The sequence below is a fragment of the Narcine bancroftii genome, chromosome 10, assembly GCF_036971445.1.
Source record: "Narcine bancroftii isolate sNarBan1 chromosome 10, sNarBan1.hap1, whole genome shotgun sequence".
In the NCBI taxonomy this organism is placed as follows: domain Eukaryota; kingdom Metazoa; phylum Chordata; class Chondrichthyes; order Torpediniformes; family Narcinidae; genus Narcine; species Narcine bancroftii.
The window spans coordinates 62,562,427-62,580,552 of NC_091478.1; the positions used below are offsets into that span (position 1 = coordinate 62,562,427).

General features: G+C 40.6%; 1 protein-coding gene across 8 annotated transcripts in view; it reads right to left on the reverse strand.

The window, feature by feature from the left end:
• The window catches only part of LOC138744614 (anillin-like), a 65,924-nt gene that overhangs the window by 41,547 nt on the left and 6,251 nt on the right, over positions 1-18,126 (reverse strand). For 7 of the 8 annotated variants that reach the window (XM_069901021.1, XM_069901025.1, XM_069901024.1 and 4 more), the window contains exons 3-7: positions 17,845-18,024; positions 17,137-17,216; positions 15,924-15,984; positions 11,721-11,899; positions 1,188-1,295 (exon numbers count right to left, since the gene is read on the reverse strand). In XM_069901021.1, the coding sequence (XP_069757122.1) occupies positions 1,188-1,295; positions 11,721-11,899; positions 15,924-15,984; positions 17,137-17,216; positions 17,845-18,024 (608 nt within the window). The remainder of the gene's footprint in view (positions 1-1,187; positions 1,296-11,720; positions 11,900-15,923; positions 15,985-17,136; positions 17,217-17,844; positions 18,025-18,126) is intronic. The other variant, XM_069901022.1, reaches the window with a different exon arrangement.

Genomic DNA, 18,126 nt, shown 5'->3' on the forward strand with positions numbered 1-18,126 from the left:
AACTTTACGGAGGCATAGCACCTATTGCAGCAATATCTTCATTGCATGGACTCAAATATAGATGATGACATTTTAACAATGATGGTGCAGTTGAAATGTTATGGGAAAGCAATTAAAGACCACCAGTCTGGGTCTAGCAGGAACAGTTATTACTCGTAACTCACCAACCCACTTTAATTATAGTCTGGCTGTGCAGAATGTATGGCTTCCTCATACACTGACCACTGTACAAGGACATTCAAGTTAACAGCTCACCGACAAAGCAATTAGGGAAGGGCAATAAAAGCCGGTCTTGCCAGCAATTATTAATTTGCTTGGGATATAGGTAAACAAAAATCTGGAGTAGATCAAAAAGAGTGGTAGCTGGACTATCTTTTTTGCTTTGTAGCAGACACAATCCCCCATATTTTAGGCTAGATACTAGGAGCAATGAGTGGAACATCCTGCTTTGAGACAATAGGTAGCTTTGGACCATCTACAACATCCTGCTTGTAGTACTGAAGGCTTTGCTGCATCTAATGCATTTAGCCATTTCTCAAAAATGATTTATTTGAAGACAATTGGCTTGAGGACAGACTTTAGAAGGTAGGAAAGAATCATCCACTCAGCTTTGAACTTTTGCATATGCTGGATGATATAATTGACAAGGATGGTGATGCCCAGTGAAATGTCTACTTTGGCTCAACAGTTTTCAACCTTCCATAGTCTGATGCAGTACATGTTCAACAGAGTATTTGACAAATGCTATTGTGAGCTCACTAGATTAGTATTTCATTTGTTTACCAGGTACTCCCGAGACAAAAATGAATATTAGCTGAATAGTTCAGTAGCTGGACCACATCATGTATTGACAGCTTCCCCAATTTTAGCACATGCCCCATGTTAGTAGTCCTTATAAGTTTGACTGGGCTGGATGCTACATCTTCAAGTGTGGTATGGCCCATGATAGGGTCTGTTGATGGAAATAGTTTATCAAAATCTTGGCCAACATAATCAATGAGTAAAATTGGGAAACTATATTAAATAATTACAAATCTCATCTCTTTATTTCGAGAGGTACTCAGAATTAAAGATTATACCAACAGACTATTGAAAACAGAAATACCAGTGGAAACCAGTGAAATGCTCAGTAGAATGTACTACAGCACCTATATTCTTCCAGGAGAATAAAGTTTATTGTTCCTTACCCCAGGAGATTCCTCACTTCTTTTGCAAGACTTGGGGGTTTTCTTTTCTATCCAAGGATTCTTCCCTTCAGTCTTGCCCCGGAGCACAGCAAGTTCCTGTTCTCGCTCCTGGAGACAAAAGCCTGGATGTCAGTATCCAGAATTGGAAATTCATCTACCACAAAGTTCAACAATGGAAAGTAAACAAGCCATCTTTTTCATTACATGATGCCACTAAGCCCTAAAGACCAGTGTCCAACAAAAGCACAAGTTGTTACAGAGATTAAAATCCAACATTCACATTGTACAAATGACCTATTGTAGAGCCATAACTGGATCAAGAACATGGCCACCATTTAAATGAATGAGAATGAATTCACAAGCATGGGATCCACTGCAATTCTCACTTGATATAGCAACAGATACGCAAATGCACCAACAAACAGTACACATTAAATTACCACTCAAGTGGGGGAAAAGATAAATATTCAGTTACAGTTGGTACAATAAATATAGATAAATAAATAAAATGAAGTGATATTACAATAGTGCAGATCTTTGGTGGCCCTGGTTAAGATAATGTAGGAGGTTCAAGAACCTTATAGCATTGGATAAAAACAGTTCTTGAACACTGAGGTGCTAGTCTTCTACCCGAAGGTAGTTGAAAGTAGGAAGAGCATATGACCATGTGATGTCGGCTGCCTTCTTGAGGCATAGTTGTCTTCAATGGATGAGAGACAGACTTGGCTAGGTTTACCACTTTTTGCAGCCTTCTGCATTCCTGGGTACCTCAGTTTCCAAACTAGGCCATGATACAACCATTCAGTACATGTTCTACAGTACACGTGTAGTTCAGTGGATTATAACATGCAAAATCTCCTCAGACTTGTTAGAAAATAGAAGCAATGGCTAACTTTCTTCAGTTGCCTGCCCCATCAGAAGTCTTCTAACACGTGGATACCCAGGTACTTGAAGCTATTAACCCTCCACCACCCACCCACTCTGCTTCCCCAGTAAGCTCCTTGGTTTTGCTGATATTAAGCAAGATGGGCATTTTTACACCACCCATGCAGTTTCTCCATTCTAGATCCTGACTCGTACCCCTTTTTCAGCCCAAACATATGCCTGTGAATATATGGATAAAATCACCAGTGTATACCACAAATGCTACTGCAAAGTGTGGAAAGAATGACACACACCCAAGAAGTTGAAATCAAAGACCGATTTATTGCCATGGCAGGTCTGCTTATATTCTCTCCCTGCTGCTAACAAAAGGAGTGGCGTCAGAGGAGCGCTGGTCTTGGATTAGTTGGCATTCCTGCTGTACAGGTCATCACCTGGGACAAAGGTCATTGGCCCCTATGGGGTCTGCGCAGTCGCTGCATTTGTCGATCATCTTGTATACCGGTCATGTCCCAGTTAGCGGGCAACTATACGACCCACACCCCCCCCTCCAAAGAACTGGTGATCAGAACGCTTCGCTGCTTCCGGTGACCTACCTCTGCATTGTGGGGGCTGTGTGGAGTCCAGTTGGCTAATGTTCAGATGTGCTGGCTTGAGTCAATCAATGGTGAAAGTCTCTTCCTTACCGCCAATATCAAGCACATATCGACCCGCAGTCTCTGAACTTTATACGGCCCCTCATACGGCTGTTGCAGAGGTGTTCGGTGTGCAAAAACATTCTCAAGGGTCACGGTCTTTGGGGACGTAGGTTTTGGCCTGGCTGTGCAGTGGAGGCTGCGGAGGGGCTAGAGTACCCAGTGTTTCCCTCAGCTTTGTCAATGAGGCCATCAGCTGTCAAAGATCCAGAGGAAACAAACTCCCCTGGAATCAACAATGGCACACCATAAACCATGTCAGCTACTGAAGTGTTGAAATCTTCTTTCGGCATGGTGTGGATCCCCAGGAGGACCCAGGGTAGTTGGTCTACCCAGTTTGGCCCCTTGAGCCAAGCCATCAAAGTTGCCTTTCGGTGCCTGTGGAAGTATTCTCCAACCCATTGGCCTGAGGGTGGTAAGTCATGGTAATGGATTCCCAGCAAATTGGCCAGCACCGCCCAGAGTCCTGGTGAACTGTGTACCTCTATCATAGATCTTATGTTCCGGGATTCTGAATCACGACATCCAGGTGTTAATCAATGCCCTGGCAGTTTTTGGTGATTGCATTGGCCAGCAGGACCACTTTCGGCCACCTGGTGGAGTGGTCAATTATGGTGAGGAGATATCTCACCCTATGGGAGACCAGTAGCAGCCTTACAATGTCAATATGGACATGGCTGAACCTATGTCGTGCTGGCTCTGAAGTCTGGTGGGGGGGGGGTGCCTTAATGTGTGTCTGTATTTTGGACATCTGACAGAACATGCAGATCTTGGACCACTGACTGACCAGTTTCCAGAGGCCGTGCCAGAAGAACCTACTAGCCACCATCTTGACAGTAGTTCAGATGACTTGGTGCGCTAAGTTGTACACCACATCGCAAAACTGCCATCTCCTTGCTGCCAACATGATGGGGTGGGGTTTGCCAGTGGAGTCATTGCAGAGGAGCATCTGGTTACCAGGGCCGATGGCAACATTCTCTGGCCTGAGCCTGGAAACTGCCGGTCTATATGCTGGGATCACAGGGTCTTCCTGCTAGGGTTGAATAGTCTATTCCCTGGGACAGGGCCTGGATGAACTCTTATTACAGGGTTGGAAAGCGCATTACCCATCACATTAGTCTTACCCATGATGTGTTGAATGTCCGTGGTCAACACAGACACAAGAGGTGTCACTGCTGCCTGCCGACCACAGGTTGGTTACTTTACTTTACTCTCTGAAGACCCTGAATTGTCTACCTTCCAAAAAATATATATTTGAAGTGCCTGACTGCCAGGTACACCACCAAAAACTCCCAGTCAAAGGCACTGTATTTGAGTTTGGGTGGCCAGAGGTGCCTGCTAAAGGAAGCCAGGGGCTGCCATTGCCCTTCAAAGAATTGTCCAGGGACGAAGGTTGTTGGCCCCCACAAGGTCTGTGTGGATGTTGTGTTCATTGGCCATCTTGCTTATCGGGTCGCGTCCCAGTTAGCGGGTCAGTGGGTGAATATTTTAAGGGGATAAGCAATATTGTTCAAATTAAAGTCGATGAGGCACCGTGATAAAAACTCTTTAGGAAAAAACAATTATTGAAAATTCTTTAAATTTGAAGATACAAGACATTGTTGAAAATGTTGCAAGTTAACATGAAAGAAAGTGGCCAGCAGCAGGTGACCTGTTGCACGGAAAACAACACGTTGTTTTAGAATCTTCTGATGATAAATCATGATTTTAATCATCTGTTTAACCACTCAAGTTAAATTTTGGGGTCACAAACTTAAAAGCCTTGATCTAGGCAGTGAAAAATAAAAGTAAAATAAATTACCTCCTCAAGAGCTGCCAAGATGAATATTACAGGTCTCAACCCACAAGCACAAATTTAGCTGTAACAAAATAGGCTACAAATGTACAATAATTATGGTTCTTGCAATCATACTAATCACAGCATGTCTAGTATAGTAATTTCAGGTTAAAAGTTGATTTTACATTCCACATATTCCAAGAAAATTTCATCCTTTCTCTTTACATAAATTAATACAAGCTGGCCAGGATTTGACAAAATCTATGATGGCATTTTAACTACACAGTAAAAAAAAAACTTACTGAAAAAATCCCAAATGGAAATTGTGATCCAGAAAAGCTGAAAGCCCAAATGTCAAGCAAACATGGTTGAATTCATTTTTTCCAAAGGAGTCGTGTTCACTATTTACAGTATATACTGTGACAATGGACCCATTTCTCACCCCATCCCAACAGTTGTGTTTCTTTGCTGCAAAGAATACAAGGGAATAACTTTCAGCTCCCAACCAGCACCACCACCAGAGATGTGTTTTAGGCTTCTGCAGTTTTCTGCCAACTCACCAAGTTTTAACCAAATAAGTTAACAGGTCACATGTCTCATGTGAAATACGAGCTGCAGAGCTTCCTCAACATTGTGATCTACATACAATGATCACCACATATGCATTTCAATTTGCAACCTTCATTTACATGTAAACTATTCATTTACATGTAAACTAGTCAAAAAAAGCAGTCCTTCAACTCTGTATTCATAAATGAAATCAGTGGGGAAACATGGCACAAGTTCAAAGCAAAGTCTTGTTTTAAATTTTTTCTTCTTTGGCTTGGCTTCGCGGACGAAGATTTATGGAGGGGGTAAAAAGTCCACGTCAGCTGCAGGCTCGTTTGTGGCTGACAAGTCCGATGCGGGACAGGCAGACACGATTGCAGCGGTTGCAGGGGAAAATTGGTGGGTTGGGGTTGGGTGTTGGGTTTAGACACACAAAACAACTCGAGCAGTCCAGCAAGAAATGTAAAGATACAAATGTGAGAGATGAGTAAAACTAATATGAAAATATGAAAGATGAAGAAAACTAGTAATGAATAAAGCCAGTATGAATAGGATAAGGATAGTTAATAGAATGTAGGAAGTAAAGTTAGTCTGAATAAGACAAGGGTCTTCTAGCCTTTTACACAGAATTAGCAAGTTCTGCATACAAGAAGTTAGTCTGAGTCGGGAAGGTGTGAATAAGAACAAAGGCAGGTTTGTGAATAAGGACAATGACATGATGGGACACCGACAGGATTGGTCCTTCAAGTTCACAGAAGCAGCACGTAGGCAGACAGGATTGCCTAATGCCAAACTCATCCAGGAGGCAGAAGAATACAAGGGGGAGGGTACTTCTATACTGAAATCAACTGTATAAAAGTTGGGTGAGCCCCAGTGTATGTGTGTATTCCCAGGGTAAGGGGAAAGCACCCCACTTTGCATTGTTGTATAATAAATGTTCTTTGTTCTCAATTTTTGTCTCGAGCAATTTCTGTGAAGGTACTTCTGTTTCTCACACAAATACAAAGAGCTCCGAGGTACCAGACCTTCACATTTTTGTAAACAGTACAATCAGGTATAAAAACATTCAAAAAATTTAAAAAATTTACAAGTACTACTGTTCGCTATATACATGTACATGGATGATTTGGAAGAAAGGACAAAGTGTATCAAAATTTGCTGATGACACCAAATGGAGTTTAAAAAAACAAAGTGTACGGAGGTTGCAGAGAAATGTAGAAGAGTATAACCGAGGGCAAGGGTTTGGCAGATGGAGTACAACATTGGTAGTTGAAGATCATCCACTTCAAAAAGGAAAAAATGTCAAAATATCATTTACATGTGAAAAAACATACAGCATGAAATTACGCAGATGGACTTGGGAATGCTTGTGCAAGAATTGACAAAGGTTGGTTGTAAGTGCACTGGGTAATTACGCAGAGGGACTTGGGAATGCTTGTACAAGAATTGACAAAGGTTGGTTGTAAATAACATAACAACAATTACAGCACGGAAACAGACCATTAGGCCTTTCTAGTCCGCACCAAACCAAACACCCCTTTCTAGTCCCACCTCCCTGCACAATGCCCATAACCCTCCATCTTCTTCTCATCCATATACCTGTCCAACCTTTTCTTAAATAATACAATTGACTCTGCCGCCACTATTTCTCCCGGAAGCTCATTCCACACGGCTACCACTCTCTGAGTAAAGAAGTTCCCCCTCATGTTACCTCTAAACCTCTGCCCCTTAATTCTTAACTCATGTCCTCTTTTTTTTTTAATCTTTCCTCCTCTTAACGGAAATAGTCTATCCACATCCACTCTGTCTATCCCTTTCATAATCTTAAATACTTCTATCAAATCCCCTCTCAACCTTCTACGCTCCAAAGAATAAAGACCTAATCTGTCCAATCTCTCCCTATACTCTAAATGCTTAAACCCAGGTAACATTCTGGTAAACCTTCTCTGCACTCTCTCCACTCTGTTTATATCCTTCCTATTAGGCGACCAGAACTGCACACAGAACTCCAAATTAGGCCGCACCAACGTCTTATACAATCTCAACATCACCTCCCAACTCCTATATTCCATGCAATGATTGATAAAGGCCAGCATACTAAAAGCCTTCTTCACCACCCTATTCACGTGAGTTTCTACCTTCAGGGAACGATGTACCGTCACTCCTAAATCTTTCTGCTCTTCTGTATTCCTCAATGCTCTCCCATTTACCACGTATGTCCTATTCTGATTCTTCTTACCAAAATGAAGCACCTCACACTTATCAGCATTAAATTCCATCTGCCATTTTTCAGCCCACTTTTCTAAGCAGCCCAAATCCCTCTGCAATCCTTGAAAACCTTCTTCATTATCCACTATTCCACCTATCTTAGTATCGTCTGCATATTTACTAATCCAATTCACCACCCCATCATCTAGATCATTAATGTAAATAACGAACAACAATAGGCCCAATACAGATCCTTGAGGCACACCACTGGTCACCGGCCTCCAACCTGACAGACAATTATCCACTACCACTCTCTGGCCTCTCCCTTTCAGCCAATGTTCAATCCATTTGACTATCTCAAAATTTATACCTAAAGACTGAACCTTCCTAACTAACCTTCCATGTGGTACCTTATCGAAGGCCTTACTGAAGTCCATATAGACAATATCCACTGCGCTACCCTCATCCACATTCCTAGTCACCTCTTCAAAAAATTCAATCAGATTGGTCAAACATGACCTTCCTCCCACAAATCCATGTTGAGTGCTCCTGATCAGACCCTGTCTATCCAGATGTTTATAAGTACTATCTCTAAGAATTTTCTCCATTAATTTACCTACCACAGACGTCAAACTTACAGGCCGATAGTTGCCAGGCTTCCTCCTTGAACCCTTTTTAAATAACGGAACCACATGCGCAATGCGCCAATCCTCCGGCACTATCCCCATATCTAATGACATCTGGAAAATTACCGCCAGAGCCTCTGCTATTTCCTCCTTCACTTCTCTCAATGTCCTGGGGAAGATTCCGTCTGGTCCCGGAGACTTATCCACCTTTATATTCTTCAAAAGCCTTAAAACTACACCTTTTGTAATCTCTATATTCCCCATATTTACCCAATTTGCTTTTTTTTTTATCTCACATCTCCCAATATCCTTCTCCTTAGTGAATACCGAAGAAAAGAAACTGTTCAATATCTCCCCCATTTCTCTAGGCTCCACACACAGTTTTCCGCTCTGATTTTCTAAGGGACCAATTTTGTCTCTAGCTTTCCTCTTACCATTAACATATTTGTAGAACTCTTTTGGATTAGTTTTCACCCTGCTTGCCATAGTTTCCTCGTACCTTCTTTTAGCTTTCCTAATTCCTCTCTTAAGATTCCTCTTACATTCAATGTATCTTTCAAACAACTCCTTAACTCCATGCTTCTTATATCTAATGTACGCCTCCCTTTTTCTTTGAACCAAGTTTCCAATATTCCTTGAAAACCATGGCTCTCTCAAACCTTTTGCCCCTCCTTTTAACCTAACAGGAACATAAAGCTTTTGCACTCTCAAAATCTGATCTTTAAAAGACTTCCATCTCTCTACTACATCCTGCCCATAAAACAAATTGTCCCAATGCACACCCTGCAAGTCCTTTCGCATCTCCTCAAATCTAGCTTTTCCCCAATCAAAAACCTCAACCCTTGGCCCTGACTTCTCTCTTTCCATAATGACATTGAAGCTGATGTCATTATGATCACTGGACCCTAAGTGCTCGCCAACACTAACCTCCGTCACTTGACCCATCCCATTTGCCAACAGTAGATCTAACACTGCTCCTTCTCTGGTCGGCACCTCTACATATTGTTGTAAAAAACTATCTTGCACACATTTCACAAACTCTAACCCATCCAGTCCTTTCACAGAATGTGTTTCCCAATCTATATGTGGAAAATTAAAATCTCCCATAATTACAACCCTGTGCTTATCACAAATATCTACTATCTCCCTACAGATTTGCTCCTCTAGGTCTTGGTCCCCTCCGGGTGGTCTATAATACACCCCTACAAGTGTAACCTCTCCTTTCCTACTCCTCAGTTCCACCCAAATAGCCTCCGTGGATGTGCCCTCTAATCTATCCTTCCTAGGCACCGCTGTAATATTTTCCCTGACAAGCAATGCAACCCCACCTCCTCTTGCCCCTCCGACTCTATCACACCTAAAACAACGAAACCCAGGGATATTCAGTTGCCAATCACATCCCTCCTGCAACCATGTCTCACTAATCGCTACCACATCACACTTTCAAGTATCAATCCACACCTTCAGCTCATCCACCTTTTTTACAATACTCCTGGTAATTATGCAGAGGGACTTGGGAATGCTTGTGCAAGAATTGACAAAGGTTGGTTGTAAGTGCACTGGGTAATTAAGAAATGAATGTTGGTCTTTTCAGCATCTTATAGGAGACAAAGATACATTGCCAACATTTCTGGCCTGAGCCCTTTGGTTGGGGGGGGGGGAGAAAGAAGAGAGAATATTAGAAAAGGCAGAAGCAGGATACAATCAGAAAGTTCAAATTCTAATGGGGAGGAATCCAGACCAACAAAAAACTTAATTGGATCTGATAAGGGACTAGGTCGAATTTCTCATGTCTGTGAGAAAGGAGACAAGGAATGGAGAGACGATGGGGAAGCAGGGATGGTGGGTCTTTTTTAATTAAAGCTGGAGAAGTCGATATTAATGCTATCTGGTTGGCAGGTGCCCAGTCAGAAGGTGAGGTGGTCTCAGTCTAGCATTACATGAGACCATGGAGAGATATGTCAGCAAAGGAATGAGATGGAGAATTGAAATGGGTGGCTACATTTGTTGGTCTGGATTCCTCCCCCATTGTTTGAAATCTGAGATATACGGCTTCTGCCTTTTCTGATTTTTCCTTGAAGAAGGGCTCAGGCCCGAAACGTCAGATGCTGAAAAGATCAACTGAGTTCCTCCAGCATTTTGGTATTTTTACTACAATCACATATCATGTTTCACAATGTGAATATTGGCCTTTGTTGGAGGAATTGAATTTAAGAGCAAGGAATTTCTACTGCAGTTGTACAAGGTACTGGTGAGGGCCTACTTGGAGTATTGCATAGCTCTAATCTTCTTGCTCCAAGATGTACTCTATTGGCATTAGAAGTGGTTCACCAGGTTGATACCAGAGAGGTGGTGATTAGTTTATGAGAAACAATCAAATCCTCTGCAACTATAGGACACAACTTCAAGATTTGGGACAGATGAGGAGAATCTGCATTTCCCAGGGAAGTATGAATCAGTGGAATTCTCCACCCAAGGAAGCTGTAGACAATACCTAATTAGATACATTTAAGGCAGATTTAGATATTTTGCATAGATGGGGAATTAAGAGTCATGGGGGAAAAGGAGAGTAAATAGAGCATTGAGATCAGCCATGATCTTACTGAATGACAGAGCAGGGTCAATGGGCTAGATGGCCAACATCTGCTCCCATTTCTGACACTTAATTTTAAGACATGCTTAAGAGGGATTGCAAGAAAGTAGCATCTGTTCTAGTTTGTTGACTACAAATCAAATTCAAAAAAGCCAAATCTTGCAAGAGGCACACAGGCAGAGACCAAACCCAAGAATCAATCAGTGACTGGTCCCACAAGACTACAAAGATCCAGTCCCAAAGTGCTGGAAGAATTTTGACAGAAGGAACAAGAGGGTAGAACATTTTCATCTGCAAAATATTTTAAATATCTTTACCAAGACTAAACATTTCTGTACTCCAACTTCATTGTTAAACAAATTCATATCACAGCAAATAGTTTAAATATTCTGCACTTTTTAACTTGCTAAAAAGTCTCTGACTAAAATAATTGACAGTAAAACATTTCCATCAAAGCCTCACCTGCATAATTACCACCATTTACACAAGAGGCCAAAAGCAGTCACTCACTAACTGCACAATTTCAATGCAATTTCCCCAGTCATCACTTTTAGGCAAGACTTTGCCACCTCCTCCACTCCAGATTTTTGCTCACCTGAAATCCATCCACCTTAGCCTAAACTGAATTCCAGTCCATCCCAACTCCACAATCACCTTTATTCATAATGAATTTCCCAAATTCACTAGCAGAATACTGCTAACTAGCACAATGAAAGTCTGATAATCCAACATCAAAACTGACAGAATTAACACCACACAATCAATTTACCTTGGTTTTTAAAAAATTGGTCACACAGTGCTAGTTTACTTAGGAACCCATTAATTTTAAACAATGACCAGGGCCCCCTTGAGCTAGATGAGAAACCATCAACAGGATTTCCAAATAGTCAGATAGCAAATTATCAGAGAAGTTTCACGGTACATTTTATCATTCACATTCATCAGCCTTGCTCATGACTATCATCAAAAATAATTTTTTTTGACTGTTCCTTTATTTACCTGCTCACAGCTCTGGGTTCAATACAAAATTGCTTTGCAAATTACAAATTCATTCAAGTCACCGTCAATCAAGTCATTTTGCATTTATGTTACCAAATCAAGATCCACGGTGCAGGTCAATGGGACCAGTGGAATAATGTTTCAACACAGACTAGAAGGGTCAAATGGCCTGTTTTCAGTGGCATTCTATGGTTTGTAGCTTACCTTTTTTATCCGAATAACTTGAGAGGCACTAGCAGTAGACTTCTGAAGCAGCATCGCCTGAATGACTTTGGTATTTGGAGTTCCTTCAGGGATAAAGAAGTTCCCCATTTGTCCCTGGTTCAGATTCTCGTGATTCATCTCTTCAAATTTTTCTCGAACTGTTTGCACAACAACACTGGCTGATTTTTTTTTTAAAAAAGTACAAGTACATATCAAAAGTGGTCTTTATGCACAAAGGTGAAATTAAAACTCTTAAATTATGTACACCAATTGTAAACAAAACATCAAAAACGAGCCAGATAGCCAAGCCATGCAGATATAATCGATATCTGCAACAAATGATATACAATTCAGTATCATACTAGTTTACATTATATTTTCATACTGCCTTCAAATGAACTCAAAACACATGACCCAAAAAAGTGTTACACCATGCTCAAAACAAGATCAGTGATCATTTCCTCAAAATTGAACAAGGGATCATTTTGGCTGAGATTTCAATCTCCCTGCATTTTTACTGACGGTAAAACAGATGGACAAAGATAAAACAACTTTGACAATTGCCCAGTTCTTCAATGATATCCCTCATTGTGCACTCAAAGAATAATGTTGGCCAGTCCAAACCACCAAAAAAATTTTTTTTAAAGTTGTCACGCCAATACTTTCACTTTCTAAGTTGGGGGAGCTATGATCTGGAACCTGTCAGCTCTTGATTTGTGGATCTAATTTATTTAGTTGATAATACCTCAACTAACAGATACAAATACACTAATTTAGTGTCCTTTACATTTCAAAAGCATCGATACACAAAATGCACATTTAGGCACAATGCCAACGAAATGTCAAAAGTCTGGCAGATACATGATAGTTTTCAAAGACTGGGATTAGTGTCAAATTTTGGATTTGTGTACAAGCCGACTTCAGAACAAGTAGATAAATCCATACAGTACCTCAAGTGGAGAAAGAAATAACTGAAATACCACTTTACAAAAGTTGGTTCATATTCAAGACAGTGCTTCTGGCAACTATTGCTCGAGACAGCAAGGTCCCAAACTCAATTAAATATGCAACCCGATCCTGGTCAGTAGGAAGAGTTCCAAGAATTGTCCAGATATAAAGAGAAACCAGCAACTCTTTAAAAGCTGTTCTTCTACTTCAGAAGAATACTTTTAGTGGAAACTAAAACATGAAAGTCTACCATGGTTGAAGTAAAAACACAATGTTGGAGAAACTCAGCAGGTCAAACAGTGTACTTTATAATAGCAAAGATACATAACATTGGTTATGTAAAGTACACTGACCTGCTGAGTTTCTTCAGTATTGTGTTATTACTTATTATGGGTTTGGAGGTACGGAGAGCTTTCAAAGTTTGCAGCACATTTTGCAAATACATGTACTGCAGCCAGAAAGCACTACTATTGGAGGGAGCAGATATTCAGAGATTTAAAAAGTGGTGCCTATGAAACATGCCAATAGTCCTGCAGAATTTCAAGCTACTGAAGATTTATAGGAGATGGAGCATTCTTGTATCTGTATATTGCGAAAGGGACACCAGTAGCAAGTAATTCACTATTACATAACCAGCTTCCAAACTATTTTCTTGCAAGTTTGGAGCTCATCAGGTTTCTGGATAAAGATAACCCCCATCAACTATGCAGAAGAGATTGATCAGCTGTCTTTGAATTTTAAGGGGAGAGGGACAAGCTCCAGATGAAAGCAGCAAATATCTGCTGGCAGTCCTAGTAGTCCAGGTCCAGCTGCACTTGGGCAAGGGCTGAGGCAATGTGAAGAAATGCTGATATAATCAAACAGGTTTATCACTTCAGACCTTGATTAGTGTTGGGTCTAGAACAATTGCTTATGTATTCCTGTCACATTGCCTGGAATTTGGTTCTTTAGACACATTTGAACAAGACTAATATCTAAAGTAAACCCCTCTGATAAAACCGATTGTCATCAACAAGCAGTACTTCTTGCATTTATTCTCCCCACATAGTCCACCATTTACCAACAACCTTTGCACAATTTATAGGGTGCCCTATGCCATTACAGTATTCTCAAAAGGTGTCTCTTCTGATGAAAATATGAGAACTGCAGACACTGGAAATCCAACATAAAAAAGAAATATGTTGAAGGTGTTTAAGCCAGGCCACTTAGGTGGGAAGAGAGAGTCAACGTTTCAGGTTGAAGACCTCAAACAAACAATCTCCAATCTAAAACATCAATTCTTTCTCTTCCCGCAGATGCAGCCTGACCTGCTGAGGATTTCCAGCATTGCATCTTTTCTCCCACTTTCATCAAGTGTCACAAATATCTCCCACCAAGTTATCAGGTAGATATTCATTACCAAGTTGATCGCTATTGGTTCTTTCATAACTACTTCAGGAACAGAACACAGGAATAGGCCTTTCGGCCCACGTCATGCGTCAACCATGATGCCAAATTGAGATAATCCCATGTGCCTGCATATAATCTATAATTCCTCCATTCCCTGCATGCTCACATGCCTGTTTAAATGCCTCTTCAACATCACTAGTGCCTGCTTCTACTATCTCCCAGGCACCTATCACGAAAATACTGGCTTTGCATGCCTCCTTCAAACTTTCCCCTCATCTTAAAACTATGCCACATCATATTTGATATTACCCCTGAAAACATCTCAACTAACCAAGCCTCTCATTTTATACATTTTTAATTAGGTCTCATCTCAGCCTCCAATGCTAGAGGAAAAAAAACACAACCCAAGTTTGTCCAACTTCTTATTGTTAATACATTCAGGACAATTCTTCAGCCCAGTCAAATCGTCCAGAATTCATCAATCACCAACACTTTAAAATATGACAGGATCACAAGATCTTGAATTTAAGATTTCCAAATCATCATATAGCGACTAATGAATGTACCTGTAGAGTTAATCAGGGGATTATCCATGCAAAAAGAACTGCTGAATAGCGTGATCGATTTGGTGCAAGTATACAATTTTTGTGTTGACCCTGCATGCAATCCTCCAGATGCTACTCCAGCTGAGGACCTAGACTAATCCCCATCTAGGGCCAGTTAACCAGGTTCCCACTTCCCCTCTCAAAAGGCACCCAAAAGAGGATGCAACGTTGCACTGGACATCCACAGGAAATCAAAATACTCCAGTCAGGCAGTAGCCATGGCCATTTTACTTCACACTTTGCTACAGCTGCAGAAAAAATAAATTCAGATTAAAAAGGGTTTTAAGATGGTGGAGAGTGGAAACAGACAGGGAATAAAAGGCAAATTTAAGGTAAAGAAAAAAAGATTGGTGCTGATGGTGTAGCCCCTGTAGGAAATAATACTTCATTGTCTCGACTGGATCACCCCATATGTTAGCATTTTAGTGATTATTTGCACAAATGAAAATTCTGGTCATAGCGATCCAACATTCATCTGCAATTGTTAATGAAGTGTGTGTCAAGTTTTTTTTATACAAGTGCATTAAAAAAAAATTGCACATCATCCCCATGTGATCCAGAACCAGGGACTGGTAAAAATCAAATTTGTACAATGTTTTAAAATCTGCTCCACAGGTTTTGATTTTTATATTAGTGACTTGTGGATAACAATATTAAAACAAAGAGGAATTGTACCACATTGGCAGAGCAGTTAGTGCTGCTGCCTCAGTTCTAGGATGTTGGTTGGATTGTGACCTTGTGTTTTATGCAAAGCTTGAACAACTGTGGTATCCGCCTCCATCATTGGTACTGTAAATTATAATTTAATCGACAGCAAAACAATCAAAACTCAAGGGAAAATTGATGCCCATTGTGAAAGAGATAAAGTTGACTGGGAATAGGGTAATGGGCTGGTTTGTTCTCGACTGAGTGGACAAATGGCTTTGTGCCATTCCCAGAGGGACATCTGAAGGTTTAGAGAAAAAAAAATCTAGATTAACCAAATAGTCAGAGGCCAATCAATGGCTGCAAGGAACAAAAAGGAAAAAGCAACAAGTAGACTCCCTTATGCTGGAGTGGCAGATCATGTCTTACCTTCTTACTTGCGTTTCAAATGGTTTGCACCCATGAATCAGGATGAAGATAGGAAGAAGTTTCAAACCCTGCTATGTTCAAGATCCATGCTGATATTTACATTTCTAACTGTAGCAAGTGAATTAATTATAATAGGATCACATCACAGGCTAAAAGAGCAAAACAATGATTCAAGCAAAGCACTTACTGGAGGAAAATACGGGTTCCATACAAGGTCTGCTGGTTTGATCTTCAAGCACTTTTCTGGCCTGTTTCAGCAAAACAATGTTAAAATCTGGCTACTTAACATGTTCATTTAGAAATCTGTAAGCAACAGAAGAGTCACAAGGACAATGACACAAAATAGTTAATTCTGGATAGCTTTTACCTCAACTTTTCTCGAGCAGCATCGCAATAGAAACCCTGCTACAGAAAACTGGAACATTGCTCAATCCCAATGCCTGCCACAAGGTTTTAAGACCAAGCCCATGGATTCATTTGCTTTGTTGCTAATGTACACAACTGGAAATTGCACCATTTGTAGTTGCGTTGCTTTAATTATAGTCATTCACTTAGTGTCCAAAACGAATCTTAAAATCGGAGCACTACAAAAGGGTGACCAAAAACACGGGGGCGGGGGGGAAGGCTATTAGAGATATTAGATTCAGTTTTAAAAGAATGGTTGGTGCAGTGGGGTACAGAGTAAAAGTGATTTCAAAGTTACAGGCCTGATCAGCTCAAGACAGTTTAAAATAAACTAAGGGACAGCCAAGTGGCCAGAACTGAAAGATGTAATGGACAAATGGGTTTCTGCGCCATTACAAGTAAAGATGAACATTTGGAGGTTTAGAGCAACAGTTCTAAATCAGGAAGCAGAGAGGTTTTGGGAGGAACTTGGAAAAGGATCATTTTAAATGGCAAGCAAATTTCAACATCAGAAATGGAAACATGCCTGGCCAAGAATATAATCAATTTGATCATGACAAATTTGCACGGCCAGGGCAAGTGATAGGACTAGTTGACATGGAGCCAAAGTCGGGGCAAGATCCAAAGCCTAGGTCAATTTATTGATACAAATACATGGTTACAGTACAGAGACATTTTGGTTTATTGAGTTCTTGTCAGCTCTCATCTACTCTTGTGCAGCCTTGCAATTGGTTCAAATATTTACCCATCTTTCTTTTAGGGGCAAAAATCTGCCTCACTGCTAATCCTTGCAGTGCATTCCACATCTGAGCTGGTCAGTTCTGGTTCTAACACCAATTACTGGCATCTTATCTCCACGTTATTAGCTCCCCACGTTGACAGGAATAGTCTATTCCCTTCATGATTTTAAATGTTTCTCCCAGATCCCCATGCTCACAAGAAGAATTACTCCCAACTCTAGCTCAACTCCACATCTCACAGACCAATCGAATTACCTTTTTAATAGCTGGCCTGGCAAGTTCATTCTTCCAGTAGCTGGTCATTTCTGTGGTAGAAACCAATCCATTTTCCTTCTCTGAAGATAACCATGTATTTGGGAGAAGATAAAAGAGATGCAGGTTACTACAATCATCTTCTCATGCCAGCTTCCCCCTCACAGCTCCAGCACCCGGGACATCCATGTGCAACAGAGTATCCAGCTAAACAATTCCAAATTACACAATTTTAGTCTCCTGCTTGCTGATCATGTTTTATTGCTCAACTTACAATTTTGCTCAATTTGGCAAAATGTAATGCAATCAATACATTTTCATTACAAGTTTGAGCTAGAAATAGGATACCCTTCAAAGCACAATTTATCAGAGTTGTTGACAATTCCCAGTCTAGAAACGCAAAATGAGCAAGTGTTCCATCATCTCAAACAAAACTTCTTCACCCAAGATGGCTTGATTCCCCTTGATAGTTCGCATTGTGGTTTAAGGGACATACAATGAATAGATTGAAATTAGTCTACACGAGGCCTTCTAGCCAGGGATAGGACCAAATTTCCTATCTGCTGTAATTGGGAGACAGACCAGCATAGTACCATTGTTTCACAATAATACTTATTCACACTTTACTGCTATTCAAAAAAGTGATGGCATTTTTAAGAATACTGTATAAACTAAATAAAATGTACTTTAAAAATATGGCACAATACATACCATCAGAATACAATTCTTTCTTCTCAGTTAGTCTTTGAAGCCGTGATTTTACAGAGGGAACAATGGGAGTATCTGGCTTGACTTCTTGCTCAAAGGCACGGAAGTTTGACCACATACCAACACGATTTTGGTTTTCCACATCTTCATCCAAGGATAAAGGTTTCTGCCTCTTTTGAGAATCTATTGACAACCCATGATGGGGTGAGGTGGTGTAGACAAGGTTTTTTTAAAAAAAAATTCACAAATCAGATTTAGCACACAAATCCACAGAAGTGCTCTCAG